The 26123-nt window shown below is 71.0% G+C and overlaps 2 protein-coding genes across 4 annotated transcripts; one reads left to right on the top strand and one right to left on the bottom strand.

Moving 5' to 3' along the window:
• The first annotated feature begins 1686 nt into the window (after positions 1 to 1686).
• On the top strand, positions 1687 to 11816 carry NAXD (NAD(P)HX dehydratase). 3 transcript variants are annotated; one of them, XM_037528691.2, is made up of 10 exons: positions 1687 to 1777; positions 4488 to 4638; positions 4929 to 4974; positions 5422 to 5510; positions 6769 to 6877; positions 8488 to 8538; positions 8619 to 8723; positions 9171 to 9291; positions 9970 to 10090; positions 10749 to 11816. In XM_037528691.2, the coding sequence occupies exons 1-10, from the start codon at positions 1687 to 1689 to the stop codon at positions 10897 to 10899; spliced, it is 1035 nt and encodes a 344-aa protein (XP_037384588.1). In that variant the 3' UTR covers positions 10900 to 11816. The 3 variants fall into 3 exon arrangements, with proteins under 3 accessions (XP_037384588.1, XP_037384587.1, XP_054557436.1); XM_037528690.1 differs by lacking the exon at positions 10749 to 11816 and having other exon boundaries at positions 9970 to 10737; XM_054701461.1 differs by lacking the exons at positions 1687 to 1777; positions 8488 to 8538; positions 10749 to 11816 and having other exon boundaries at positions 2077 to 4638; positions 9970 to 10737.
• A 165-nt stretch (positions 11817 to 11981) lies between these two features.
• Positions 11982 to 24411, bottom strand: CARS2 (cysteinyl-tRNA synthetase 2, mitochondrial). Its single transcript, XM_037528687.2, has 15 exons — positions 24242 to 24411; positions 24111 to 24161; positions 22950 to 23067; positions 19465 to 19536; positions 19279 to 19384; positions 18526 to 18609; positions 17145 to 17274; positions 16504 to 16637; positions 16014 to 16078; positions 15464 to 15530; positions 14623 to 14761; positions 14248 to 14374; positions 13737 to 13835; positions 13045 to 13251; positions 11982 to 12852 (listed from the first exon to the last, which is right to left on the bottom strand). The coding sequence occupies exons 1-15, from the start codon at positions 24409 to 24411 to the stop codon at positions 12784 to 12786; spliced, it is 1638 nt and encodes a 545-aa protein (XP_037384584.1). The 3' UTR covers positions 11982 to 12783.
• Positions 24412 to 26123: the final 1712 nt, after the last annotated feature.

Genomic DNA, 26123 nt, shown 5'->3' with positions numbered 1-26123 from the left:
CTGCGGGCAGCTTCGCAACCCAGCACTCAACCGCTGCGCCACCGGGGAGGGCCTTGATTTTTTTTTTGAGTTTACGAAACAATTACTCCAATGCCCAATTATGGGTGCAGAATAACAACCATGTCACACATACTTTATTAGCCCTGTGCAAATTTAATCACAATATACACTTGTCAAGCTGTAGAGTGTAACTTAAGAATAAACTCGTTATACTTTTGAAAACCAATTCCAAGTAACAGAAGGTGAGCTCTGTTGTGCACACGCATGGATCCGGGCAGATCTATGTGAAAAGGAAAGGCGGGAAGGGAGCGGGAGCAGAGCCTGGGTAGGATCTGGCTCCAGACAACAGGAGCTATGTCATCACCTGCCAAACCCGCATCTCATTTTTAACATGAGGAAGATGTCAACGTGTCTTCAAAAGGTTTCCCCCAAATGCTGTGCGATTTAGAATCTCAAGGTGAATCTGGACAGAACATTAGGTCCTTAGGAAGGGTTTGCACATTGTGAGTGAGTCGGAGTCACCGCGTGGGCAGCTGAGTCCCGGCTGCAAGTCCAGCTCTGAAAGCCTCCTCTGGGCACAGCTGCGTGTGGTTTGAGCTGGTTCCGAAGTTGGTTCTTAGGACTTGGTCACCGCGGGCGCGGGGCCGGAAGGGGCATGCAAACTTTAAAGGCAGGGCCCCCCCGGGGGGCAAGGGGTGAAGCACTGCACTATGAAGCTGTCCTCAACCTCTGCAGCACAGGTTCGATCCCCGGCCGGCCAGGGAGCAGCCCACATGGCGCGGCAGACCTCTCCTGTCTCCCCGTTGCTCCCCTCAGCAGTGGATTTCAGTGGATCCACCTGTTCTGCTCCCCACTCTGTCTCTGGTGAGTCCTCTCACCCCCCACACTTCTGGCCTGTACCCCAGCTCCTGTATGCATAAACAAATCTTTGTAAAAAATAAGCTTGACAGGCCAAGCGCCTGTGGGGACATAGTGGGGTGCCGGGGGCCGCCGTCTCTGCCGACCTCAGCAGCTCTCGGGGCACCCGGGACTCCGGGGCTGCCACCGACCCCGCCAGGGACGCCGCGGCTCCTCCGCACGGTTCGCTCCTCAGCTGGAGCCAGGGAGGGAGCAAGGCCGGCCCCGGAGACAGCGCCCCGCGGGCCGCCGGCAGGCGTCTCCCCGACTACGGCCTCCGCGTCGCGCGGGACCCCCGAGCGGCAAGGACAGTCCCGAGCCTCAGGCCCCTACTAGGCAGCGGCGTGCGGCCGGAGCCCGAGCCTCCGAACGCCAGCGCGCAGGAGCCCCGGCTGCTCACAGGCTGGGCCGCGCCCGCGTCCGCGTCCGCCTCTGCAGAGCAGGCGCGGCGGCCCCAAGCCAGAGGGACACATCTTGACGGCTTAGACTGGACTTCCGGCACAACGCCCGGCTGAGAGCCAGGTCTATTGGGTTTTGCCCCTGTCCATCATCCAGCCCCGTACATGACTGGTGGAGACTGACCTGGGGGTGGGGCTATCCCCGGCCGAGCGCAAGTCAGCTTCCGGTGGTAGCGCGGGGGCTGTCGGGACGCCGGAAGCGGCCCGACAGTTGTGGTTCCGGGGCGCCGCGGGGGCGGCCGGGAGCCCGGAAGCCGGCCCATGGCTGTGGGTTCCGGCTGGGCGGCCGCCCGGGCCTTCCGGCGAGGTAAGCGCGCTCCCGGCCGGCGGCATGGCGGGCCCCGCGGGGGCCGGCGCGGTGGCGGCCGCCTTCGTGCTTCTGGCGGCCGCGCTGGTGCTCTACGGGCCGCCGCTGGACGCAGGTACCCGGCCGCGGGCCGCTGCTCGGGCGGGAGGCGCGGCGGGGCGCCGGGGTCCGAGCGCTGCGGCGTCCGCGGCCGGGGCTGGGAGCGGGCGCGGGGTCACCCGGGGAGGGGCTCGCCCGAGGCCCCCGGGCCCCGGGCCCCCGGGGGTGCCCCCGCTCGTCTGCCCTCCCCGCTCCCTGTGCCCCGTGGGGCGCCGCGGCTGTGTCCTGCGATCTCACGCCCCACAGGTGGCGGGGCCGCTGCGTCCACCTTTCCCGGGCGACCCTGGAGGCTCCCAGAAAGTGAGTGAGGCCGGCGCCGAGGTCCGCAGGAAGGTGGCCCCCGTGGACGCCCAGGGGGTTTGGGCTTTGTGCTTCTGGACGCTGCGGGGCCCCTTGGCACTGCGCGTCACACCAGCCAGGGGCTCTGGAGCCAGTTTGTTCAGAGACTGTTGCCTGGGTTTTGGGGGGTGGCGCCTTCTCTGCCCGGTGAGTCAGCTGGGCTCGCGGTGCTGCTTCCACCCGCCAACAGTAAACAGTGGATGCCAGGTCTGGGGTCCCCATCCTAGTTTTAGGGGGTGTTCCGGGAACAAGGACACCATCATGTGCTCCGGATTAGTTATGAGTCACGTGAACCGTAGGCGAGCTTGGCACAAAGAAGCTCTGGCATCACAGAAAGCGGAGAGTGACGAGGAATTCCGGAAAGGAGCGCAGCCTTAAGACATCGCTTCAGTTCTGCGGTCTTCCTCAGCCACACATGGTTAAAAGGAAAACCAGACCGGTTCCACCTGTTCTTTCCCGCTCAGAATTTGTCCTGAAGGCAGAGGCACTTAGTAGGACCCATTCACGCTGCCCCTTGGGAAGGCCCTTCTGTCCCTCAGAACGATGTCGTGTGTGGTTCTGCGGAGGCAGTGCTCAGTAGCCGCCAGAGCGCAGTCGCTGCGAAAGCGGAATGGCCTCCTCTCCTCGGCCCGAGGGGTCTTCTGCTCTGTCTCTCTGGCCTTGGTCTCCCTGTTAGCAACGTCTGCTGCTCCCTGTCTGCTGAGAGTCAAGATGCCTTTCACTCACCAGATATTCAAGGGTCTTGTCCTGTACTGACCATTTGTGAGGTGATTGAGGGCGGGGGTGCAACCTGGAGGCACGCGAGCTGCGGCCCATTCTGTGCAGGCAGAGGGGAGTGGGTCGTGGGCGACACTGGGTGTGGCTCGGTGCGGCACCTTGACAACCCCACAGTGCTGCCAGGAGCCCAGGACGACCGGAGTGACTGCGGAGGCTGGGTTCCGGTGGCAGTGTCTAGAGTCGAAGGTGGCTCTTGGGCTGGGGGGCCTCCTGGGGCCCCGACGGAGCTGTGGTGCGCATCGGTGCGGGAAGTCACAGCGCTGGGAGGAAGGCTTGTCGGCGCTGGGCTGGGCAGAGCCCTGAGCTGTAAATGCGCCTGGTGAGAAGCTGGGCAGAGCTGGGCCTTGGGATGCCGAGTGAGCGGGGAGAGAGCGTGCCCTTCTTAGCGCAGCGCCTGGTCCTCATCGGGGTGCGGTCTCCGTGGATGTGCCCGGAGCAGAACAGGCAGGCGCGCGAGGAAAAACTAGGCAGGGGGCTGGTGGGTGCCAAGCCCAATGGTGCCACTTGTTGCCGGTGTCATGGTGACGGCCTGGCTTGCCAAGGGTGGGGGGGGGTGGCTGTCACGGGGTCTCCTTCCGGCGTGGGTCCAGGCGTCTGATGTGGCAGCTCTGGAGGCCTTATGTCAATCTGTTAAAGAAATGGCCTGGTCTTGTTGAACCAGAGGTGGCGGGGGTGCCAGCAAGGTGGAGGCTGGCTGACTGCGTGGACCGGGCGGCTCTCCACCCTCCTGGGACTCCAGGCGTGAGTCCAGCTTTCTCTGTGCTGAGGTGATGGAGGAATGAGCTGGCTGGGGCCTGTGTAAGCGGGGTGGCCCGTGTCTGCACAGGTCCTGTAATTCTGGAGAAAATAAAGCTTTGCGCACCCCGTCCATCGGGGCAGAACACAGCATCCCAGGCCGCCCTGGGGGCGCACGGGGTTAAGCACGGCACTGTGAAGTTACCTGCAGCCTCTGCAGCACAAGTTCGATCCCCGGGCAGGAAGAAACCCACAGGGCGCAGCAGACCTCTCCTGTCTCCCCGCTGCTCCCCTCAGCAGTGTGTTTCAGTGGATCCACCTGTTCTGCTCCCCGCTCTGTCTCTGGTGGATCCTCTCACTCCCCCACCTCTGGCCTGCACCCCAGCTCTTCTATGCATACGTAAAGAAATGTTCAAAAAACAAAAAAAAAGACAGTGTCTCTCAGCTGGTTGTCTCAGCCTTGAGGCAGTCAAAGGGATGGAATGATTCGTGAAATGCCTCTGCGCCCAGTGTAAGTGGGTCCTGTGCTCGGGAGGCCGTCCTAGTTCTCTCGCAGAGTGTGTGATGGGGGGAGGCGCTGGGAAGGGGCTCTGGGACCCTTCGAGCTGGCAGATGGGACCCCGAGGTGCTTCCCTGGGTGACAGCGCACTGCTGGCTCTCAATGCGCTGCGGGACGCCCCCCCCAGAGCAGAGCAGGCTTCGCGCCGCCCCTTAGCCCTGCTCCGGTGGGCGGCGAGGCCGCGGGGGAGACTCGGCCTTCCCGTCAGGTCCGCTCTGCGAAGGGCTTTGGCCGCCACGCTCTGCCCGGGTCTCTGTTCTGTGCGGGAACGGGCGGATTTGGGCGCCTCCGAACACCTCCCTCTCCCGCCTGCTAGTTCTGGGAGGAGCGCTGTCGCTGCAGGAAGCCCGCCCGCCGAGGAGCATGGAGCAGGCCGCGGCGCTGGTGAGGAGCATCGTGCCGCCTCTGGGCGCCAGGAAGTACAAAGGCCAGGACGGCCGCATCGGCGTCGTGGGCGGCTGCCGCGAGTGCGTGAGCCGGGGCGCTCTGCGGCCCAGGGTGCCCTGGAGGGAGGGGCTGGGCCGGGCCGTCCTCCGTGGGGCTCGCGCGCTCGGGCAGCGGGCCCTGCCGCCCCTGCCCCGGCCCCGCGTGGGCCTCCGTCCTTCTCTGCGGCCGCCCCGCCGTCCCCGTGTGCCGCCTGCACCCCGCCCCTCCCCGGCTCTGTGGGCTCCGGGGTGGGGGGAGACGGCGGTTGCCGCCCCCAGGCCGGCGGCGGGGTCAGGGCTGCGGCGGTCCTGAGCGGGGTGCCTCCTTCCAGGTACACCGGCGCCCCCTACTTCGCGGCCATCTCCGCCCTCAAAGTGGTACGTGGCTGGGCGCGGCTGCCGGGTCTGTGGGGCGACGAGGCGGCCTCTCCAGCCCGCGGCGGCAGGGCCCGCGCAGCCCCACTGGGCGTCGGGCGCTGGAGTCCACGGCGCCTGCGAGCGTGGCCCCGGTGCCCTTCCTGTCCTGCCCAGCGGCCGGCAGCGTCACCCTCCGCTCTTCAGGAGCTTCCTGACGGCCGCCAGCGCAGTCTAGGTCCCGCCTCCCGGCTGGCTGCACCGGGCGGCCGCCCCCGGGCCTCCCTGGGCCCACAAAGGGGCCCCCCTACCCGCCCCCCGCCCCCGCGGTCAGTAGCCACTGCGGCAGGGCCCTTTCTCCGCCGGGCGGGGTGGGCAGCCGGCCGCAGACCCAAGCCCAGGGCGGCGGCTTCGCGAGCCCCCGTGGTGTCCGCCAGCGAGGCCGCCTCAGCCCCCGTGCTCCTTCCTCAGGGCGCCGACTTGTCCCACGTGTTCTGCACCCGGGAGGCCGCCCCCGTCATCAAGGCGTACAGCCCCGAGCTGATCGTGCACCCGGTTCTGTGAGTGGGGTCCTGGGTGCCCCCGGGGGAGCTGCGGCCCGCGGCAGGGCTGTCGCGGGAGGGAAGGACGGCACCCTGGTGGGTGGGCGGCAGACACCCCAAGCGCCGCGGTGGGGCGCTGCCCCTCGTGGCCCGGCGATCTGGGGGCCTCGGTCCAGGTCTGGGCACCACGAGGGTGGCGGGAAGGCTCGTGGCTGCCGAGCGTGTCCCCCGTGGCGAGGCCTTCAGCTGACTGGAGCTGGGGTGGTGTCTGCTGCCGGGCAGCGTGGCCGCCGCGTCGCACTGGGGGAGGGGGCACGGGCATGGCGGCGTGGCCTGTGGGGCGCGTGTCGCGAGCGCCGCGGGTCACCCATGCCGTGTGCGCGCGTGTGGTGTGTGCGTGTGCGAGAGAGACGCCTACGGTGGCACGCGAGAGAGGCCTGATGCGGCGAGGGCGTGAGCACCACGGGCCTGGGGGGCCCCCACACCCGGAAGAGCTGGGGTGCTGGGATGGGGTGACCTGTGCTCAGGCCAAGCCCCGCGGGCAGTGGGCCCCGGGGTCCGGCGGGCGTGTCGCTGGGCGAGGGCTGCAGGGGAGGGCGGGGCCCAGCTTCGGTTCCATGGGTCAGCTGGCTCCTGTGTCGAGGACGGGCCCTGGGCCCGGGGTAGAAGCGGGGTCCCCCCAGGAGGCCTCGTGAGGACCAGGTGGCGGGTCAGGGATGGCGCGGATTCTGGGGGCCCCAGCGCAGGCGTGTAGCGCGTGCTCCGGCGGGTGCGGCTCGGGGGTTTGGGTGCTGCTTAGCATCCGGGCAGACGCGGCCGATGGGCCTCGGGGAGCGGCTGTCGGGGGCACAGGCGCGGCGGCCACCGCGTGCCGGCACGTGGACCAGGACGTGAGCCCGGGCGTGCCTGTGGGCCGGGGCGGCGGGCGAGGCTGGGAGCGCGTCCCGGGGTGCAGAGCAGAGCTTTGCGGACGGCTCTGGAAGGGCCGTAGCCCTGCGGACGGGTAGTGCGGACGCGGGAACACAGCGGAGCTGGGCCTGGAGCAGCGAGCTGGGGGCGGAGGCTCGTGTCCCGCCGCGCCTTGCCACGACGTGCCGGCCGGCGAGGGTCGGGCCGCTGCGTGTGGGCGGCGGGCCTGTCGGCTGGCTCTGGGGGGCGCTGACTGACCCCAAAGGCACCCCGTCCGCTCGCTGCGCAAGGAGCGGGTCTGCGGGAAAGAGCGAGGGGCGCGGGGCCGGCGCGGGGCGGCCTCACCACCTGCCTTCTCCCCGCCCAGAGACAGCCCCGGAGCCGTGCGAGCCGTGGAGGAGTGGCTGCCCCGCCTGCACGCCCTGGTCGTGGGGCCTGGCTTGGGGAGAGACGAGGCCCTGCTCAAAAACGTGCAGGTAACATGGGTCGCGGGCCGCCGCTCGTCGGGGCAGCCGCGGCCTCCCGCTCAGTGTCCGCGCGCCGCCCCCGGGACGGCCGTGACCGAGGCGGGCGGAGGGGCTGTCAGCTGAGGCGTGGCTGCTCCGGAGCGGGCGCGGCAGCTGGGTCGCTCGGGCGCTGTGGCGTCTACACGTGGGGCTCCGCGCGCCGGAAAGGATCCCGCCCGGTCCCGTGGACAGGGCTTGGGGTCTGGCTGGGGTTCATCTCAAGGCATGACCCTCTCCTGCCGGGGCCCTGGCCGCTGGCTCAACCCCTCAGCCTTGGTCTTCGCTGTCAGGGGTGATGGCGTCTTCGGTTCCTGAACCCCACTTTAAAGAGTGCCCGGGAGGCTCAGCCCCCATCAGGCGGGACCCTCCGGCCCTATGTTGCATCTGCCGCAGGCAACCCTCCTGGGGGTCGTTTCTGGGAGGGACTCTGACCATCCTGCTGGCCGCGCGCGGGGCTAAACCCAGGTGGCCTTCCCGGCCGGTGGCAGTGGTTCGCAGAGCCCCCGCCTGCCCCCACGGCTGCTGCTTCTCCCTCCTTGGGGCCTCGCTGGGCAGTGGGTGTGTGGCCTTGTCCTCCGCTTTGTTCTCCGCTGTCCCCGGATGAGACCAGCGCGGCCAGGAGGCGGGTGGCGCGGGCCCTCGGCCTGACCTAGACCCCTCCGTGTCCTCCACTGGAGCGGGTCTGGGCCCCCCGAGATGGGGCGGGCGACATCTGCCCGCCGGAGTAGTCTCCGGGCCTCGCGTGGGTGACGCAGAGCCGCCGAGCGCCCGGCTCGGGAAATGTGTTCCGGGGAGCGTGGTCAGTGGCCAGCCGGTCTCACCGGGGCTCTCGACCCTCACGGAGCTGGTGGCCCTGACGTCCCCCGCCAGCCAGTGAGCCCGGGGCGGGCGGCCGGGCGTCGGGCACAGCCCTCTCACCCCCCGGCCCGAGCGAGCCAGCCCTTGGCGCGCCGTCAGCTGCTGGGCTCAGACGTCGGGGGCCCAGTTCAGACCCTGTCCGCGGCCTCGCTCGGGCCGCACTGTCAGAGCCTGGGGGGCGAGCGCAGCGAGGGAGCCGTGTGTGAGGCTCAGGAACTGTGAGCCCCAAGAGCTGTTTGATGTTAACAGTAAGCCCCGCGCGACGCCGCGGCCTGAAGGAGGGGCCGTGGGGCTGCGCGTTTCTCCCTGGCCGTTGGCCGTCGCTTCCGCCTAGCGCGCTTTTTGTTTCGGTTGTTTTTGTGTTGTGCGTTGCGGAGCGCCTGCTTGCGGGGGCAGATTCCGTGCTGCCGCGACACGCGTGAGCTTGTGAAAGTGCAACAGTGGGAACACGTGAAGGAAAGTGCAACACGTGGTTCCCGTGGAGGAAACGAATGTTGAATTGTTTTTAAAGAGGAGAGCCCCAGCTGTCGGGCGGCCCCTCCGAGGGCAGCGCCTGTGCTCGCTACTCTGATGCCAGCAGCGCCCTGGGGGCTCCCGGGCTGTCGGATCCGGGTCTCCTGCTTGCTTTGTGTCTCCGTGTCTCCCCGCCCAGTCATGAAGTCGCTGCTGGTGCCTCGCCCGTGGGGTGGGGGCTTCGTCTCAGGGCTGCTCCCTCCCCGCAGGGCATCCTGGAAGCATCGAGGGCCCTGGGCATCCCCGTTGTGGTGGATGCGGTGAGTGTGGAGTGTGGGCCCCCCCCCCAGGCTGGTTCCCCAGGGCCGTTTGGTGACGCTGCCTCCGTCCTTCCCTGCAGGACGGGCTGTGGCTGGTGGCTCAGCGGCCGGCCCTCGTCCAGGGCTACCCGAAGGCCGTCCTCACGCCCAACCACGTGGAGTTCGGCAGGCTCTGCGAGGCCGTGGTGAGTGGGGCGAGCGCCCGGCGCCTGCCCCGCCCCGCCGAGGGTGAGGGGCACAGGGCAGCAGACCCGTCTTTCCACCGTGGCCGTTCGCGCGTGAGCAGGTCCCTTCTTGGTGGCGCCTCTACCTGTCGGTGCGCCCTCCACGGGTGAAAGTGGGGTGGCAGGCTCCAGACAGGCTGCACCCCGCCCCGCGTGGCCTGCCCAGGGCTGCGAGGGCAGGGCCTCTCCCTGGGCCCAGAGGGGTGGGGGGGGGTCTCTGCCGAGCCTGCTGTCGCGTTCACGCCGCGGGCGCCTTCCCGGGCCTCCTTCCCTGCGGGGCGAGCCGGTCTGCACGGGGCTGGAGCTCAGGGCGGCTGGCCCAGGTCCCTGGACACGAGGCCCGGGGGCACTGGCTGGCGGGCAGCCCTGCAGGCGCCTCATGCCCCGGCGTGTGTGTCCCGGGCACAGCTGGGCGCGCGGGCGGACGGCAGCAGTCGCCACGCGGCTGTGCTGAGACTCAGCCAGGCCCTGGGGAACGTGACGGTGGTGCAGAAAGGGGAGCAGGACCTGATCTCTGACGGCCAGCAGGGTGAGTGCCGGCTCGCGGCGCGGACAGTGGGGGCTCCCGGGGTGTGGGCGGGACCCTGACGCAGGGCACACGCCCCGTGGCAGCTCAGGGCACACGTCCTCCCCCGCCCCGCCCGTTGCATTTCTCCTTGGCAGCCGTGCTGGGCCTGGGCCTGGCTGTGGGGCGCGGGGCTCTGCCGCGGCCCCGGGGCTTGGTGATGGTGCCACAGGTACTGCCCAGTTCCCGGGTCAGCACTCGTGGGCTGAGTGCCCGGCACCATGGGGGGCACGTTCCAGTCCCACCTTCTCAGGGGCCATGGCCGGAGGGCAAGGCGGGTGCGTGGGGGTCGCGCCTGGACGCCACAGCCCCCAGTGTGGCGGGGCTTCTCCGTGTGTGGCAGTCAGTGCGGGCATCCCCTGGGGGTGTGTTGCCCACCAGCACTTGGGGATCAGGGTCCCCGAGGCGGTCAGGCCCGCTTGGGCATATTGCACACACCACACTCACACCTCACACCCCCAGAGACAAGGGGTGTTCCCTGGGAACCCCTGTGTGTGTCTGTGAGTCACAGGTCTGCACACCCCTGGGCTCAGGCCAGCCTGCACGCTCGCGGCTCTCCCGGCAAGGGGCCCCGGTAGGGCGGAGCGCTGGCTGGCGCGGGTGTGCCTACGGCCAGCCTTAGGCGCCGTCCGCTCTGCACAGTGCTCACGTGTGACCAGGAGGGCAGCGGCCGCAGGTGCGGTGGGCAGGGCGACCTCCTGTCGGGCTCCCTGGGCGTCCTGGTGCACTGGGCTCTCCTCGCTGGACCCGAGAAGACACGAGGGTATGGCCGCACCCCTTCCTCCCGCAGGGACTCGGCGCTCTGGCGCTCCTTTAGCACGAGCACGCGGAACGGACAGTGGCTGGAAACGTTCCAGAGAAACCCTGGCACCACGTGGGTGCAGCTGGGCCAGACTGCCAGGCCTCTGCCTCAGTAGATGCCCGTGGGGCTTGGGTGTGGGGCTTGGGAAGCTGCAGCCACGTCGAGGGGATGGTCCTAGCAGGGCTCCCGGGCGCCAGATGGGGGTTTTCCCAGTGAGGTGACGGGAACCTGGCGGGCGTGGGGTGGGCAGGGCCCTGTGAGCCTCTTCCTCTGCACTCGCCCCATGATGGTGACGGCGGAGCCTGGCCCGCGAGGCAGTGCTGGGGTGCACCTGCGGGGAGGAGGCCCAGGCGTGCTGCTGTCTCCGCTCTGACGGGCCCGCCCGTGGGCACAGGCTTGGGTGTTCCTCACCCCGGGAGACCAGGGACACTCCGTGTGGGGGTAGAGGCGCGCGAGGAGCACACCCCTCGCCGGGGGTGGGGATCCTTGTGCCAGCTGTGATAGCAGAGCCATGCTCTGCCTTGGAGGCTCGTCCTGTCAGGCTGGAGCGGCCAGTTGGGGGTTCGGGTGGCCATGGGAGGAGCCCAGCCAGGTGCCTGCTGACAACCCTCTCCTGCAGCTCCAGCCCCCTGCTCGTTGCTGCCCTCGGCGCCTGCACCCTCACCCGCCAGTGCAACCGCCAGGCCTTCCAGAAGCACGGCCGCTCCAGCACCACCACCGACATGGTGGCCGAGATCGGCGCTGCCTTCCACACGCTCTTTGAGAGCTGAGCCGGGCGGTGGTGCCCGCCGGGGCAGGGGCCTGCCGGAGTCCCTTCCCCATGTGTCTGAGTCTCTGAGCCCGCTGCGCCGCCAGCACGCAGGACACGACCACTCGGGCCAAACGCATGCGGTGGGGTGTCCTGGCGACCCTGGGCCTGGTGTTTGCGCAGCGCCTCAGCGGCGCGTCACCCCCTCCCCTCCCCCCATGTCCAGGAGACCCCTCGGGGCTGTCCAAGGCCGGGTTTGCCTGAACTGAGGCAGAGGCGGCTCACCCTTGCCCTATGAGGAAGAGGTCGGAAGTGCCCAGTCACGAAGGCCGGTGGGCGCCGCTGTCAGTCAGGAGGCACCGCGGGGAAACCCGCGGGGGCCTGGTGACGCGGGTGTGGCTCGTGTCCAGAGAGCCCAGCACAGGGTGGCATGTGCCCGGGAGAGGGGTCCCGGCGGGGGTTCAGGGACTTGGGTGCTGGGGCTGCTGGGGAGGCTGTGGCCGGTCACCGGGAACGGCCGTCGAGGGGCGGTGGCTGGTTCACAGCGCATGTCTGCTCACACATGTCCAGTCTGCCCAGGGCCGGGCCCGTCCACGCCTCCAGCCCCTGCCCCTGCCCCATGACACTGTGGTCCTGACCCCCGCCCAGCGGGCCAGGCCCTTCCTCCTGTGAATCAGTTTGTGCGGGTTTTTAAAAAAATCGCCTCTGCTGATTCCCGGCCGACTGGAGGCGGTTGCTGGGCCTCCCCACAGCGCGGCGGGGCATTTCTCCCCCGGGTCTTCACGTCTGTCCCCACAACTATTAAAAGGCAGGTGTGGGGCCTCCCCGGTGGCGCAGCGGTTGAGCGCTGGATTGCGAAGCTGCCCGCAGCCTCTGCAGTGCCGGTTCGGTCCCCAGCTGCTCCCCGGCCACCGGAGGAGGGTCCCACATGGCGCGCAGACCTCTCCTGCCGCCCGCTGCTCCCCTCAGCAGTGTCCTTCGGTCCTTCTGCCTGTTCTGCTCCCCGCTCTGGCTCTGGTGAGTTCTCTCACCCTCCCGCGCTTCTGACTGTACCCAGTGCTTGGATAAATAAATAAATCTTTAAAAAAAAAAAAAAAAGGCAGATGTGGTTTATTTTCCTGTAGTTTTGTGCTTATTTTCTTTTTTATTATTATTTTAAAGATTTATTTATACAAGAACCAGGATACAGGCAAGATATGCGGGGGTGAGAGGATGCGCCAGAGCCAGAGCGGGGAGCAGAGCAGGCAGAAGGACCGAAGCACACTGCTGAGGGGAGCAGCTGGCGGCAGGAGAGGTCTGCTGCGCCCTGTGGGATCCTCGCTGGCCGGCCGGCCAGGATTGAACCCACGCTGCAGAGGCTGCGGGCAGCTTCCCAGTGCGGCGCTCAACCTGCTGCGCCACGGGCAGGCCTGGTGTGTTTATTTCCTTAAACAGCCAGGGGGACACTCGAGCCGCCTGCCTCTCCGTGGCGCATCTCAGTGCGCTGGTAGCACGTGGGGCTCGAGGACAGGCCTGCAGCTCTGTCGTCTCCTCCTGGTCTGCTCAGGTCTTCGGCGTGCAGAGGCGCATGATGGGCAGCACGCAGGGCGCTGCAGCCGCCGCCTCGTGCTCTCTGTGCCGTGTGGCAGTTGCTTGGCCAGTGGGGGGCTCTCCACCCTGGCCCTGGGTAAGGCAGCCCGGAAGCTGCCTTGTGACCCTCTTCCTGACCCCCTTCATGGGGGGCCCCTGCCCCTGAGGCCTGACAGCTCAGGGCCTGGGCGGGAAGGACCCGTGCGCAGGCGCAGTGACGGAGGCCAGGACAGCGGGGTGCGGCGCCCGCTCGCTCACCAGCAGCTCGGGCGCACTAATGCGCGGCTTTATGGTGACACAGCGGGACAGGGCTCGTCCTGCCTGCGCCCGCGTGTTCTCAGTGGCCTGGTGTCTGGTCTTCTGGCTTCGGACCCCGCAGTTCCCATGTAGAGGTGCTGGCTCTGTCCTAGTGTGGGGGGCGGGTTCAGAGAAGCAGCGCAGGTCCCCCAGCCCGTCTGCCCGTGTGGGCGGGGGGGAGCCACGACCCAGCCAGGCCCCCACCCCTCACGAGCTTGCTCTGCCCGCAAGCAGCACTGGCCTGGGGTCTGCGCCAGGCCCCCACGTGGCAGTCCGCCCTCCAGCCTGCGGCAGCAGCTACCTTGATGCTGACGCCATGGGCGGCCAGGTCCTGGCGCAGGGCATCACACGCCTCCAACAGGGGCCGCCTCTCCTGCAGCTGCCGCTGCCGCGCCTCCCCCAGGGGCTCCCCCGGGGCCAGGGCGAACTGCCGGACTCTGAGCCGGAAGCGGACCAGCTCCTCCAGGACGCTGCGCAGCGTGGCCAGGCTGCCGTCCCCTGCAACAGACTGCCGGGCGGGCGGCGTGAACGGCACCGGCACGGGATGCAGCCTCGCGTCCACTCTGATGCCCAAGTCCAGAGCGAAGGGGGCAGCTGGGAGAGCAGCCTCAGTCCCACCACCCGGACAGTGGGTGTCACCCGCGGGGACACGGCCCTGGGTGCCCGAGGGGCTGTGCGGGGACACGGTGTCCTGCCCGCTTCCCGGGACGGGGCCCGCTGGTAGGTGTCAGCGTCAAGGCAAGAAGATCGAGGTGGGGGGGGGGGGCAGCCGAGGGCGCCTGGACAGGCCTGGCGCAGTACCCTCGCGGCCAGGGGGTGGCGAGCCACGGGCCTGCCGGCTGCAGGTGGGTCGCTGTGTTCCCTTTGACACACCGTCAGCCCACGCGCCGGCGTGACAGTTACGTGCCGAGGCAGAGGCTCTGAAGGGAAAGCCGGTGGCGGCGCTGGCCCGTAGCTGCCCCCACAGCGGCGGGCTGGGCAGGAAGGGCGCACCTGCTGGCCGGCCAGCGAGACGCCGACCGTGTCAAAAAACTGCTCCACATACGAGATGACCGAGCCGAAGACGATGGGACTCCTGGGGCCTCCGGGCTCCTGGAACAAGGCCCAGAGGCTCTTCACCAGCAGACACTGGCAAGGTCAGCTCCCCACCCGGCCAGGGCCCAGCTCTGGCGGGAGACCCACCCTGCAGCCCTGCAGCCAAGCTTTGACCTGGGGGACCCCAGAGCCACCCGCTGGCACCTCACCCGGTGGGAGGCCACCTGAGGGGCCAGGCTGGGGCGGGAGGAGGTCCCAGCCACGAGCCGCCTGTTTTGTCTCAGCAGCAAACCAAATCTGCCGAGTCCCTCCGAGTGGGCAGGCTGCCCACCTGCCCCTCCCTCTGCCTGGCTGCCACCAGCAGCGGGACATGAGGTCCCCCACCAGGAGCTTGGCACGGTGGCATCTGCTCCTTTGGCGGGAAAACCACACACCACAAGCGCCCGCCCCCAGCCCCCACCCCGGAGACCTCCTCGGTGGCCGCCCTCAGCTGCCGGTTCCCGTGGTGAACGAGGTCCATGATGGCGTCCACTGCTCTGGGGGTGTCGAAATCGTCGGCCAAGGCAGCCCGCACAACCCCCTTGGTGTGGCTGAGCCTGGGGAGAAGGGAGCAATCACCCGGGGGCCGGGGGGAGGAGCGGCCAGATGCCTGCCTTGGGGTGCCCGTGGCCTGGGCGCTGGGGCGCGCGCAGGGCCTTCTCACCCTCACAGTCATCGGCTGCCTCCCGTGGTGCCTTGTGAGGGCTCAGTGGGTCGGCACCACGTCCACACCCCTGCGCAGGACCCTGCGTCCCAGCCTCCCCCGCGCCCAGCACCCACGCCCACACAGCCGGCTGGCACCCACCTCTCCCACAGCACGTCCTCGCTGATGGAGCCGCAGGCCAGCTGGCCCCGCACGTAGGCCCGGGCGTCCTCTACGAAGGCGGCCAGGGCCCGCAGGAGGCGCTCGGCGTCCAGCAAGCTGCCATCGCTGTAGTCGATGCCTGCAGGGACGGGCGTGATGGGCTTCGGGCTGCCCACTCCCGGCCCCTGCTTCTCTCCAGGGGCCCTGTGGCCGCGCAAGCCACCTGCCGCCTGCTGCCCTGGGTCTGGTGGTCAGGGGGTAGGACAGCCTCGCTGCACCTGGCTGAGGCGGGCGGACCAGGTGACGGCCGGTGGCAGGATCCCTCCAGCCTGAGGCCCTGGGGCAGCAGGGGCCAGGCAGGCGTCCTGTGCCACCCGACTTGGGCTGGGCAGGCTCACGACAGCAGCTCGCTGTCCACGGGTCAGAGGGCGGTGAGCGCAGACCTGGGTCCTTCCTGCCTCTCCCCCTCTGGGGGCCCTCAGGCCAGGGCCCCTCCCTGCATGACCACGACCCCGCCTCTGGCCGGGGCCCCGCAGCCTGCCCACCGCACGGTCCCCCAGCAGGGACTCGGCTGGGGGACTCTGGGCCCAGGCGCCGGGAGCCAGGCAGTCCTGTGGTCCCCAGGTCACCAGCGGGAAGCCGAGATGCTGCGGGCTCCTGGACGCTTCCAGATGCCACGAGGGGGTGGGGCGGAGGGCTGACCAGGGCCCATGGCTTCTGGGCCGCAGCCGCTCCCTAACTGCACCCTCGGGCCCCTCCAGAACCCAGACTGGAGGCGGGAGGCGGCTGCCTCGCTCAGCCTGGGTTTCGGCGTTTCCGTGCCGGCGGCGCCCGTGCTCACCTGACCGGTACCTGCTGCGCAGGCAGAAGAGCCGGAAGGCGTCGGGGGAGGAGGTCCTGAGGAAGTCCTGCGGGGGACATGCCCAGCTGACGTGGCCGTGGCCTGGGCTGGACGGGCCTTCGCGGGCCTCTCGGAGCACGTCGTCGTCTGAGGCTCACGCCCAGCGCCACCCTCACGCCCCTGCTGTCTCCCGGGCGGCTGTCTGGGAAGCTCGTCTGCCTGGAGCCCTGGGCGCGCGGGCGAGGGCCCAGCCCCCGGAACCTGACCCCACTGGGCTCACTGGGCTGAAGTGGCAACAGCCGACACGCCAAGGCCAACCCTCCCTGGGGGGACAGGGAGGGACCGGGCCCGACCCCAGCAGAGGACGGGGTGGCCCGGGGCCTCCCGGAGGCGCCCTCTGCCCCGCGTGACCCTGGCTGTGCCTCGGCAGGGGTCACGGGGTCACAGTGCAGACGTGCAGGTCAGGGCCCAGGGCGGGCTGAGGACACAGGGAGACCAGGGGTCCTGGTGACCTCAGCCTTGGAGCCAGGGGCCGCGCGGAGACGGTTACCTTGATGGTGACGTAGTTTTTCAGAGATTTGGACATTTTTTCTTTGCCTTTTACGTGCAAATGTCCTGAAAAAAAAAGCAGAGCCCCTCATTCTCAAGCTGGGAGCAAGGGGCGCCCGTCCCTGGTGGGCGCTTCCCCAGCGGATGCCCGGCCGCGGGCAGGCCAGCGGGCGCCGGCGTGTGGCCCCGCAGCTGGTCTTCAGACGGGCCTGGACGGCCCCCGCACGCCCGCCCCGTCCAGCAGCAGCAGGGTGTGAGCGGGAGGGGGTCGCAGGCTGGCTGCTGAAGGCGCCCCCGCAGCGCCGACACCCCGCGCGGCCGGGGGTTCCTCGGGAGCTTGGCCTGAAAGGAGCGTGCACGGGCTGCGACCGCGTCCCGGGTTCTCGCCAGCTCCCGGGTCAGGGACACTCGTCATTCCAGCCAAGGGCGCACAGCCTGCTGGCCCGGGCAGCCAGCGGAGGCCTCCCCGGGGCCGCGCCTGCCCCGCTCACCCGCGTGCAGGAAGTAGTTCCCCCACTGCTCGCACTGGTGGAAGGCCTCGCACTGCGCGATCTCGTTCTCGTGGTGCGGGAAAGCCAAGTCCACGCCCCCGGAGTGGATGTCCAGCCGACTCCCAAACACCGAGCTGCAAGACAGGACGGGGGTCACCAGGGGTCCCCCGGCGCAGCTCCGCGCAGACGGGAACTGCTCCCGGTTCGCCGAGCCCCACTCAGCGGCTCCTCTGGGCGGACCGGAGCCTCGGCTCAGGCCGCGTGCGGAAACCGTCCCGGGACGCCGTGGTCAGGGCGCGCCCAGCTGGCCCCGGGCCAGGCCCACCGCGAGGTAAGAGGAAGCGGCGCTGCTCCGCTTCCAGGGGAGAGCAGGGGCCCTGCCACCGGCGGGCGGGGGGCGTCGGCCAGGAGACAGCGGCCCCCGGGCAAGCTGCGGCACGGGCGGCCGGTCCGCGGGAGAGACCCGACGCCAGCAGACCAGCACGAGGGTTCACGGAGACCCCGGGTGGTCACCCGGCCTGTGTGCCGAGAAGGGATGCTGGGCCGGCGCCCACCCCCGGGCCCGCGGGCACTGCTTCCCCGGAGCAGCGGCCGGCCTGGCGGTCCCCCCCACACCCCGGCCCTCCGCCCAGGCCGCTCACCTGCACATGGCCGAGCACTCGATGTGCCAGCCCGGTCTGCCGGGGCCCCAGGGCGAGGCCCACCACACCTCCCGGGGCTTCGCCGCCTTCCACAGGGCGAAGTCGCCAGCGTGCCGCTTGTCGGAGTCCGCTGCCGGGGACGGCTGCCGGTGAGCGCGGGCGGCGGCCGCAGGAGGCCCCCCAGGGCCCGTGCCCCGGGACGCGACCCCTCTGCGCCGGCTCCCGGGTGCGCTCCCAAAGTGGGCGCCCGCGGGCTTGAGGGGCCGGCCCCTGGGAGGCCAGCTCGGGGGGGCCCCCGAGTCAGAAAACCTGCTTCTGAGCTGCCCCGGGGGCCGGGCTCCCCCGTGGGCCCCCCGCACACGCGCCTCGGACTGTTTCTTGGCTGACGTTTTCCTCGTGTTTAAACGTATCGCCGGGGTGGCGGGAACGCGCTCCGCGGCTCCCGTGACAGGCCCCGCCCTCGCCACCACGCCTGGCCTCACGTCCCCGCCGGAGGGGCCGGGCGGGCCACACAAGCTGCACACGGCCCTTCGGCAGGTTGGCCCCCGAGGCCCGCGGCAGCAGGTCGCCCCCCCCACGCCGCGCCATCCGCCACCAGCAGCGACAAGCGAGTCTGGTCCAGCCGCGTGAGGCCGGGGCCTGCCGTGGCCCTCGCCGTGGGACAGCGCCCCGAGCTGCCTGACACCCACCGCGGGCCTTGGAAAAGGCTACACGGGGGGCAGGGCGGGATCGGGGCTCTGGAGAGGGAGGGAGCGGGCAGGACACGACGGCGCGCGAGCCCAGCTCCATGTCCGGCCGCGGGACGAGCGGCGCTCGGGCCACCCTGGTGGGAGCTCCTCCCGGCCAGAGCTCCGCGCGGGGCTGCGCGGGCACTCGGGGAGACTCCGCGGCTCCTACGCCACGCGCCGAGGGCTGGAAGCTCTAAAAGGCCATTCAGCAGGAGACGTGGCTGGTGCGGAACGTCGTGGGGGGGCGGCCCCCCATGTGCTCCCCGAGTGCCGCGGGGTGTCCTGCCTTGGGGGGGCGGGGCAGGGCGCGGCCGGTCTCCACAGGCCACCCCGGGGGAGGCAGGCCGGTCTTCGGGGCTCCCTGACTAACGCCCGCTCGAGGTGGTTCCCAGCGGAGCTCACATGGCTATCAGGCGCCACAGAGAATGACCCTGCGCCGACACGTACTGACCACAGCGCGGCCGTGACGGGCACAGGGCTGAGCGGAGGCGGCGCCTGGGGGCGTCAGGTGCACGTGTCCACAGACGCGGGGGGGGGGGGGGGGGCGGGGGAGGCTGGGGGCAGCCAGCCATCCTCTCCCCGGGCACCCTCCCCCGCCGGAAGCAGACCACAGCACGGGCGCCCCAGGCCTGCGGGAGGGGAGCGGCACCCACCTGGCTCTCCGGCCGGCCCAGGGCCCGGGGTGCCCAGCTGGCCGTACTTGTCCCCTCTCGACTGCAGGTCGAAGTAGACATTGCCTGTTGGGCAAGGGAGGGCGCGTCACGCTGGTCCGGCCGCCCCAGGCAGCGGCTGCACCACGGCCGGTGCCACCCTCGGCCCGGCTCTGGAGCTTGTGGCTGGGAGGGCAGCCGCTGTGGACACCCCATGAGCGTCCTGAGGCGCGAGGGATGCGGGGAGCAGCCCTGGGGGGTCAAGAGGAGGTGCCCGGGGAGGGCAGGGGTGGTGTCCCTTCACCTGAGGGCGTGGGGTGGCCTTGGCCAGGGGACACGCGGGTCACCTCCACTGAGAAGCAGCGGGGGGGGGGGGGGGGGGGGGGCGCATTGCCAGAGGGCCGGGTGGGGCAGTCCCAGGGAGGGGCTGGACGCTGCGGCCCTCGCGCCTGGGGACCTGCGTCCGGGCTGCTGGGCACACGGGTGCATTGGTCGGTGCCCACTGCCCAGAGCCGCACGCGCCATGCTGGGGTCCTGGTTCCCCCAAGCCCTCCCTCCCCGCGAACACTCTGGGCTGGTCTGAGACGAGCTCGTGACAAGACTTGAAGTGACGCTGAGAAGCCGGCGGGCCCCTTTGGCGCCTGCCCCAGCCCAGACACCTGCCCTGGCAGCCGCGGGAGCCGGGAGCATCCACGACCCACAGCCCGCACCCTGCTGGCTGCCCGTTGGCGCCCAGCACCGCCCCGCCCTGCCTACCTCTCACCGTGGGGTACGCGTGCCCCCGCGCCACGAGGCCCTCGATGAAGGCGATGATCTGAGGGATGTTGTCCGTCACCCTCATGTACGCCGTGGGCGGGAGGACCTGCGGGGGGACGCTCAGCGCTCGGCCCCGGCGCCCCAGGCCCGGCCCTCGCCGCCCGCAGGTGCGCCCAGGCCGCCCACCTTCAAGGCCGCCATGTCCTGCTTGAACTCCTCCTCGTACAGGCGGGCGAGGGATGCAGGCGAGACCTGCATCTGCGGAGACGGGGCGGCGTCAGCAAGCACCCCCCACCCCCACAGGGCCCTGCCGGGGGCTTGCTTTTAGGTGTCAAGTTTATTTACTTATTTGTTTTTTTTAAATCAGCCTTTTTTTTTTTTTAAAGATTTATTTATTTATTTCTACAAGCACTGGGCACAGTCAGAAGCGCGGGAGGGTGAGAGAATTCACCAGAGCCAGAGCGGGGAGCAGAACAGGCAGAAGGACCGAAGGACACTGCTGAGGGGAGCAGCGGGCGGCAGGAGAGTCTGCGCGCCCTGTGGGGAGCTCCCTGCCCGGGGATGGAACTCGTGCTGCAGAGGCTGCGGGCAGCTTCATAGTGCCGTGCTTAACCCCCGCGCTGCCCCGGAGGCCCCTAAGCTCCGAGTTCACCCGGGCCTGACCCCATAGTGCATTCAGGGACTCCCTGGAGGTGACGCGAGCTGAGCACAGGAGAGGAGCAGCCAGAAGATGGGGTGACAGGGAGAGCTGAGGCTGTGCACCGGGCGGGCTGGCATGGATGCACACCCCCCTCAAATCCACCAGCCCTTCCCCCAGGGCCTGCCACCGCCCGGGCCTCCTGCTCCCTTGGGGCATCTGAGGGCCTGGGGGGGAGGGGCAAACAGTGAGCCGCTGCCTGAGCCCCGGCACAAGCCAGCCCCAGCACAGCCCACTGTCGCCAGGAGCCCACCCGCCCACTGCGCCTCTGCCCAGGGCAGGAGGCACATCAAAACCACAAGCAAGCCCAAGGAGTGCGCGGGGGCTCTGCAGCCCTGAATGCGGGGTGGGGGAGCTCAGTCCCGGGGCTGTGGCCCGGCTGGTGGGGACAGGGCCATCTGGGGATGCACCCCAATCCCCAGGGGGGCAGCTCGCCAAACCAGGCCCACTAGCACCTTGCCAGCTGCGTGGCCGAGGGCACCTCTGGGCCTCCCCAGCCCATCGTGCAGTGGGGTGAACCAGGCGCCGTCGCCCTCCCAGCTGGCACCCAGCACAGAGGCCGTCCTAGAAGCTTCCACCAAGGGCCACGGACGTAGAAACAGCTGGAGTGGGGCCTGGCTGTGTGGCCTTGGGCCTCGGCTTTCTTGGCAACTCAGAGCACCCCCCCCCACCCCTCCCAGAGGTCAGTGTGCGCGGGGAGGGGCCCGAGGCAGCTGGGGAGCATATGGGGACCAGGCTGTGTCCCCCACCTTGGGGTCCACGTACATCCCACTCCCGCCCTGCACGCAGCCTGGGGGCCCAGCCCTTCATGGGATTCCCGGAGCTGCCGCCACCTCTCCAGGCTGCCCGCACCCCACAGCGGGGGCGGCAACGACCTCGGCCCTGCCCCTGCCACCAGGCTCCAGTTGGTCCCCGAGCCACAGACCCGGTGGAGACACCGCGGGCAGGACCCCTGGGGCCTCCAGCCGTGGACATGGGCTGCTGCGTGACGGGGCTCGCCCGGCCCCGGAGCTGGCCCCGCTGCCGACACGCGGCCTGTCCTGTCTCCAGTACGTGTTACCCGCAGGAAGCCAGCTCGCCCCCTCACGGCTGTCCCGTGGCTCCCAGAGGCCTCGCCTTCCCGGGCAGCGACCTCTCCTAGCGCCCCACCTCGTCCCGGCTGGCTTCTGGATTTGGAGACCGGCGTGGGAAAAGCCTCCCCATTCCCCGGGAGGCGCCCAAGCTCCGGGGGAGTCCACGCCGCCCCCCAGCCCTGGCAGCTCAAGCAGGCCCTGAGCGCGCAGCTCGGGCTGTTCCCCCATACGGTGGCACCGCCGGCAGCACTTTGCGCGGAGTAAGGCGCCCGGCTGGCCAGCAGCGCCCTGTCCACTCTCAGCGCAGAGCACACCCTCTCGCGGCCTGTTTCTGGGTGGGCGCGCCCCGCCACCTGTCCTTCCGGCCCCCGCAGACACGCCTCGGGAGGGCAGGCGAGCTGGGAGTCCTGGGGGCGGGTGGAGAAGCTCGTGCCCGGGGCTGGCCCAGCTGTGCGCCCTCAGGCTCTCCGGGCCGCGCCCTCCTCTGGCTTCCTGCATCAGCATCGCTTGTTTGACTGCACATTCCTTATCGAGGTGACACTGGCTGGCAAGGCTGCATGTGATTTAGGGGTGTGGGTCCACACCGGCCCCGCCCCACAGTCCACCCCTGCTGCCTGTCCTGTATGACCCTCACCACCTGTCGGGGTGACACGCCCCCCGCGGGACATGCCGCCGGGGGCAGTCACAAGGGGGTCCTCCCCCTGCTATTTCGGGGGTCTTCTAGCTCTCCCCATCCCCCGCGCTGGCCGCTGCCCGGCAGGCCCCAGCCCCACCGTCAGTCCTGAGCGCGGCCCGGCACCCCCTTCTTGGCGGAGAGTGGAGCCCGCGACTCCGCCCGAGTCACCCTGAGGCCGTCGCCATCTCCGCGCACAAACGCCGCCGCGGCCTCCCCACTGTACCCCGGGAGCCCTGCCCTGGTTGTCCTCCCTGTGACAGGCTGAACCACGGCACCCGGGGGTGACAACTCAGGATATCCGGGGCGAGCGCGGGCACAGCTGGCGGGAAGGGCCTCGCCACCCTGAGAAAGCCCGCCTTGGACAAAAGAAAAGTCCTCCTGCTGGGCACCGAGAAACAAACAGGTGTTTTCACGGCTGCGACCCCGACGTGCGCTTCACGACGCTGCAGCGGGACACGACTTTGAGAACAAAACCCGTTCGACACCGTGAAAGCGTCTCGCTGGGCACCGAGTACGGAAATTTCCAGGTGTCACGCGCTAAACGCTACATTTAGGGTCGTTGCGCCAACTCTACCGACCTGTCACAGTCTAGGCATCATAGAAATGCTCGAAGTGGGGCCTCCCCGAGTCTCAGGCTGTCACCGATGCGGCACAAGTTCAATCCCCAGCCAGGGAGCTACCCCCAGGACGCGCAGCCCTCTCCTGTCTCCCCGCTGCCTCCTCAGCGGTGTGTGTCAGTGGATCCGCCTGTTCTGCTCCCAGCTGTCTCTGGGGAGTCCTCTCGCCCCCGCACCTCTGGCCTGCACCCCGGCTCTTGCGCGCATAAATGAATCTTTAAAAGGGCGGAGAAATGCTCAAAGCGAAACCATTAGTCCCGGCAGCACCGTGAAGCCCCTGAACAGCTCCCCCTTCCCAGCTTCTGGCTGCTGCCCTCCTCCCAACACCCCCCGGGCCTCCTGGGGCTGCCCGCCCGGACGCTGCACTCTGGCCCTTCCTCTCAGGACCCCGGCCGGCCCTCTGGGGCTGGAGCTCAGGCGCAGCTGGGGCACAGGAGACACAGAAGGCCCCGGGGTCCACAAGTGGACGCGCCTGCCTGTCCCCCGCCAGGACAAATGCCGCGCCAGCCCTCGGAGCGGCCCGTGTGGACGGCAAGCCCGAGGCCCCACGAGGAGGAGCGGCTCCCGGGGGTCCGAGCACGGAGCGCAGGTGCACCGCAGACGCTCACCTCGCCGGCTCTCTGGATGATCTTGTCGTCCACGTCGGTGATGCCCATCACCATGACGACGCTGCACCCAAACACCCTGGTGAGGATCCTTCGGATGATGTCGAACCGGACGTAGGAGCTAGGAGGAGACACAGGTGAGGGCGTGCAGACCCAGGCACCCGGGGTCTGGGGGGCCGGTCGCGAGTCCCCCGCGGGTCCGAGTAGGGGGTGGGCGCTGTCGAGCGCAGCGAGGAGAGGCCGGGCCTGGCAGTGACCGCCATGCGGCCCCCGGAGGCTCCAGCTGCTTAGTGGGGGACAGTCGCCCCCTCCTTGCTCAAGTTCTGGAAATGTTAGTGTCTCACTGAGACTAAACAAGCAAATAGCAAATGAAGGGCACAGGCACCTCCTGAGAGCCCCTGGGGCCCAGGAGCAGGTGAGGTGGGCGCTGCTGAGCCCCGAACCCCGTTCCCCCCCCCCCCAGCGCTCACTGACGTGGAGGGGCTGAGGGTCCTGAGAGCTGACCCCGCCCGGGACGCCGGGGCCTGGGCCGCGGCTGAGGGGGCTGAGGGGGCTGAGGGGGCTGAGGGGGCTGAGGGGGCTTTCCTCCCCCGTGCCCCACGATGTCGGGGAGAGGCCGAGCCTGGCAGCCCCGTAGCCCGGGCCCGGCGGCTGAATTAACGGGATCACCCGCGTGTCTGAAGCGTCCCCCGCGCGGGCGCCCCCTCTACGGGCTCCCCCTGTGCAGGCGCCCCCTCTGCACTGCGGGCGCAGCCGGGTCACCGCGGCCGCTCCCCTCCCGCCCGAGCTGCCTCTCGGCGGGCCCAGCGGGGAGGCGGCCGCCCGGCCCGGCCCGGCGTCCCTGTCCCCAGCGCCCCGCGCGGAGGCCGAGGGCGCTCGCGGCCGGCACCCCCGGGGGTGCAGCGCGTCGGCCCGGGGGCTGCGGGGGTCCCGTGGGGCCCGGGTGCGGCCTCGGCCCCCGGCCCCGCGCGGGCAGCGAGTGTGGAGACGCGCCGGGGCCCCAGGGGCGGCCGCCAGCGCGGGGTGAGGTGGGGGGCAGGACCCGGCCCCCCCGCCGCCCTCGGGGGCCTCAGCGCCCCGCGCCCGGCCGGGCCCTGCCGAGGGGGAGCCGGGTCGCGGCGGGGCCGCGGGGGTGATCGGCGCCCCCGGGCCCGGGACACTCACCACGCGTGGCCCAGGTGCGCGTGGTCGTAGACGGTGGGGCCGCAGCTGTACCTGGGGGCGAGAGGCTCGTGGGCGGGTCCCCCCGCGGGTCCCCCCGCCCGCCCGCCCGCCCGCCCGCCCGCCGGGGCTACCAGGACGCGGCGTCCGCGCTGCCCACGACCAGCGGCTCCTTCCTCCGCGAGCGGCTGTTGTGCACGCGCGCGCCCGTGTCGTGGCCCGCGGGCCGCAGCCAGCCCCGCGCCCCGCGCCGCCCCGCGCCCGGCGCCGCCCGCAGCCGCGCCAGCCCGCGCGCCCGCAGCATGGCCGGCCCCGTCCCCGCGCCCGCGCCCGCCCCGGAACCCCGCCCCGGAACCCCGCCCCGCCGCGGAAGGCCCGGCCCCGCCCGGAAGAGGCGGCGGCGAGGGGGCGCGGGGGGCGGGGCCCCCGTACTGCGCCGGCCGCGCCCGCGCCCCAACACCCGGCACGCGCGGCAGGTCCGCGCCCCGACACGGTGCAGCCGGGCCGCAGCGGGCTCCACGCGGGCTGAGGCGCGTCTGCGCCCCCCACGCCGCCCCTGCGCCCCGCAGCCGCCCCTGCGCCCCACGCCGCCCCTGCGCCCCGCAGCCGCCCCTGCGCCCCACGCCGCCCCTGCGCCCCGCAGCCGCCCCTGCGCCCCGCAGCCGCCCCTGCGCCCCACGCCGCCCCTGCGCCCCGCAGCCGCCCCTGCGCCCCGCAGCCGCCCCTGCGCCCCGCAGCCGCCCCTGCGCCGGGGTGAAGGACCCGAGCCGGGGCCTGGGGTCCCGCCGCGCCCCGGCAGCAGACCGCGCGGTCTCGGGCGGGGGCCGGGCCGGAGACGGCGCCCCCGACCCGCCCAGGGCGCCCCGCGGCCGCCTTCCCCCCGGCGGGACTGGCTCCCCGAGGCGGGTTCCTCAGGGACGGCCCCGGCCCGGGCGGCCCCGCAGCCGCGGGAGAGACCACAGGGGCCGGCCCGGGGGGGGGGGGGCGCCCGGGGGCGCGGCGCGGCGGGGGCGGGGCCTCGGCGCGGGTCGGCGGGGCGGGGCGGGGCTTCGGCGCGGGTCGTCATGGCAGGGGGCGGGGCCTCGGCGCGCGTCGTCATGGCAGCGGGGCTCCGCGCGGCGGCGCCTCCGGAAGCCCCAATCCCGGAACGGGGGGCGGCGCGGGGGCCGGGCGGGGGAGCGGGCCCGGCGCCGACCGCGCCCGGTTTGGGTGGCCTACGGGTGGGGGGCGGCCCGAGCGCGCCCCCGGGGCCGGCGGGGCGAGGCCGCGGCCACCCGCCCGGGGCCGCCTCCCTCCCGGGCCCTTTGTCCTCCGAAGGCTCGGGCCGCGCTCCGGCCGGCGACACAAAGCGCGGGCGGAGGGGACAGCGCAGTCGCGAGCCGCCGAGGCTGCCGGGAGTGGTAGTCCGGCGGCCGAAGGGGCTGCCCCCCGCGCGGGCCAGGCCCGCCCGTCCCTGCCAGGGCGCATGCGCCACCACTTCCGCCCTGTCTGGGCCCGCCCGCTTCCCCGCGGGACGCGGGTTTCTAGTAGTACGAGCGGGGGGCGGTGCTCTCCGCGCTCGCTCCGCCTCCTCTGCGTGGTGATTGGGCCAGCGAGGTGAGGGCGGCAACGGGACTGGCCTTCGCGGTTGCCAATCTACTCCGGGCCCTACTTATACTCCTGCGCGGCGGGCCCCGGAGAGGCCGAGCGAAAAGGGGCCGCCGGGGTGCGCGGCGGCCTCGGAGGCGGCGGCCCCACGGCCGGGGCCCCGCGCCCCGGCGCTGCCCGGCGCGCGCGGCCTCCGCCGCGAAAGCCCCAGCGGGCCCGCGCCCCGCCCGGGCCCGCGCCCCCCGGCGCCCCTGCCGGCGAGGCCACGCCCCCCGGCCGGCGAGGGGCGTGCGGCGGGGGCGGGGCGGGGGGGGGGCGGCGGGCCGGGCGCATGCGCCGTGCGGGCCCGAATGTTTCCCAAGTGTTTGAAACTGGTATTTGGGTTCCACGTTGGACAAGTGCGGCGGGCGGGCGGCGCGCGCCCCTTCC

The sequence above is a fragment of the Talpa occidentalis genome, unplaced genomic scaffold, assembly GCF_014898055.3.
Source record: "Talpa occidentalis isolate TD23 unplaced genomic scaffold, MPIMG_talOcc4v2.1 talOcc4.5, whole genome shotgun sequence".
NCBI lineage: Eukaryota > Metazoa > Chordata > Mammalia > Eulipotyphla > Talpidae > Talpa > Talpa occidentalis.
This window is presented reverse-complemented; position numbering and strand designations above follow the sequence as displayed.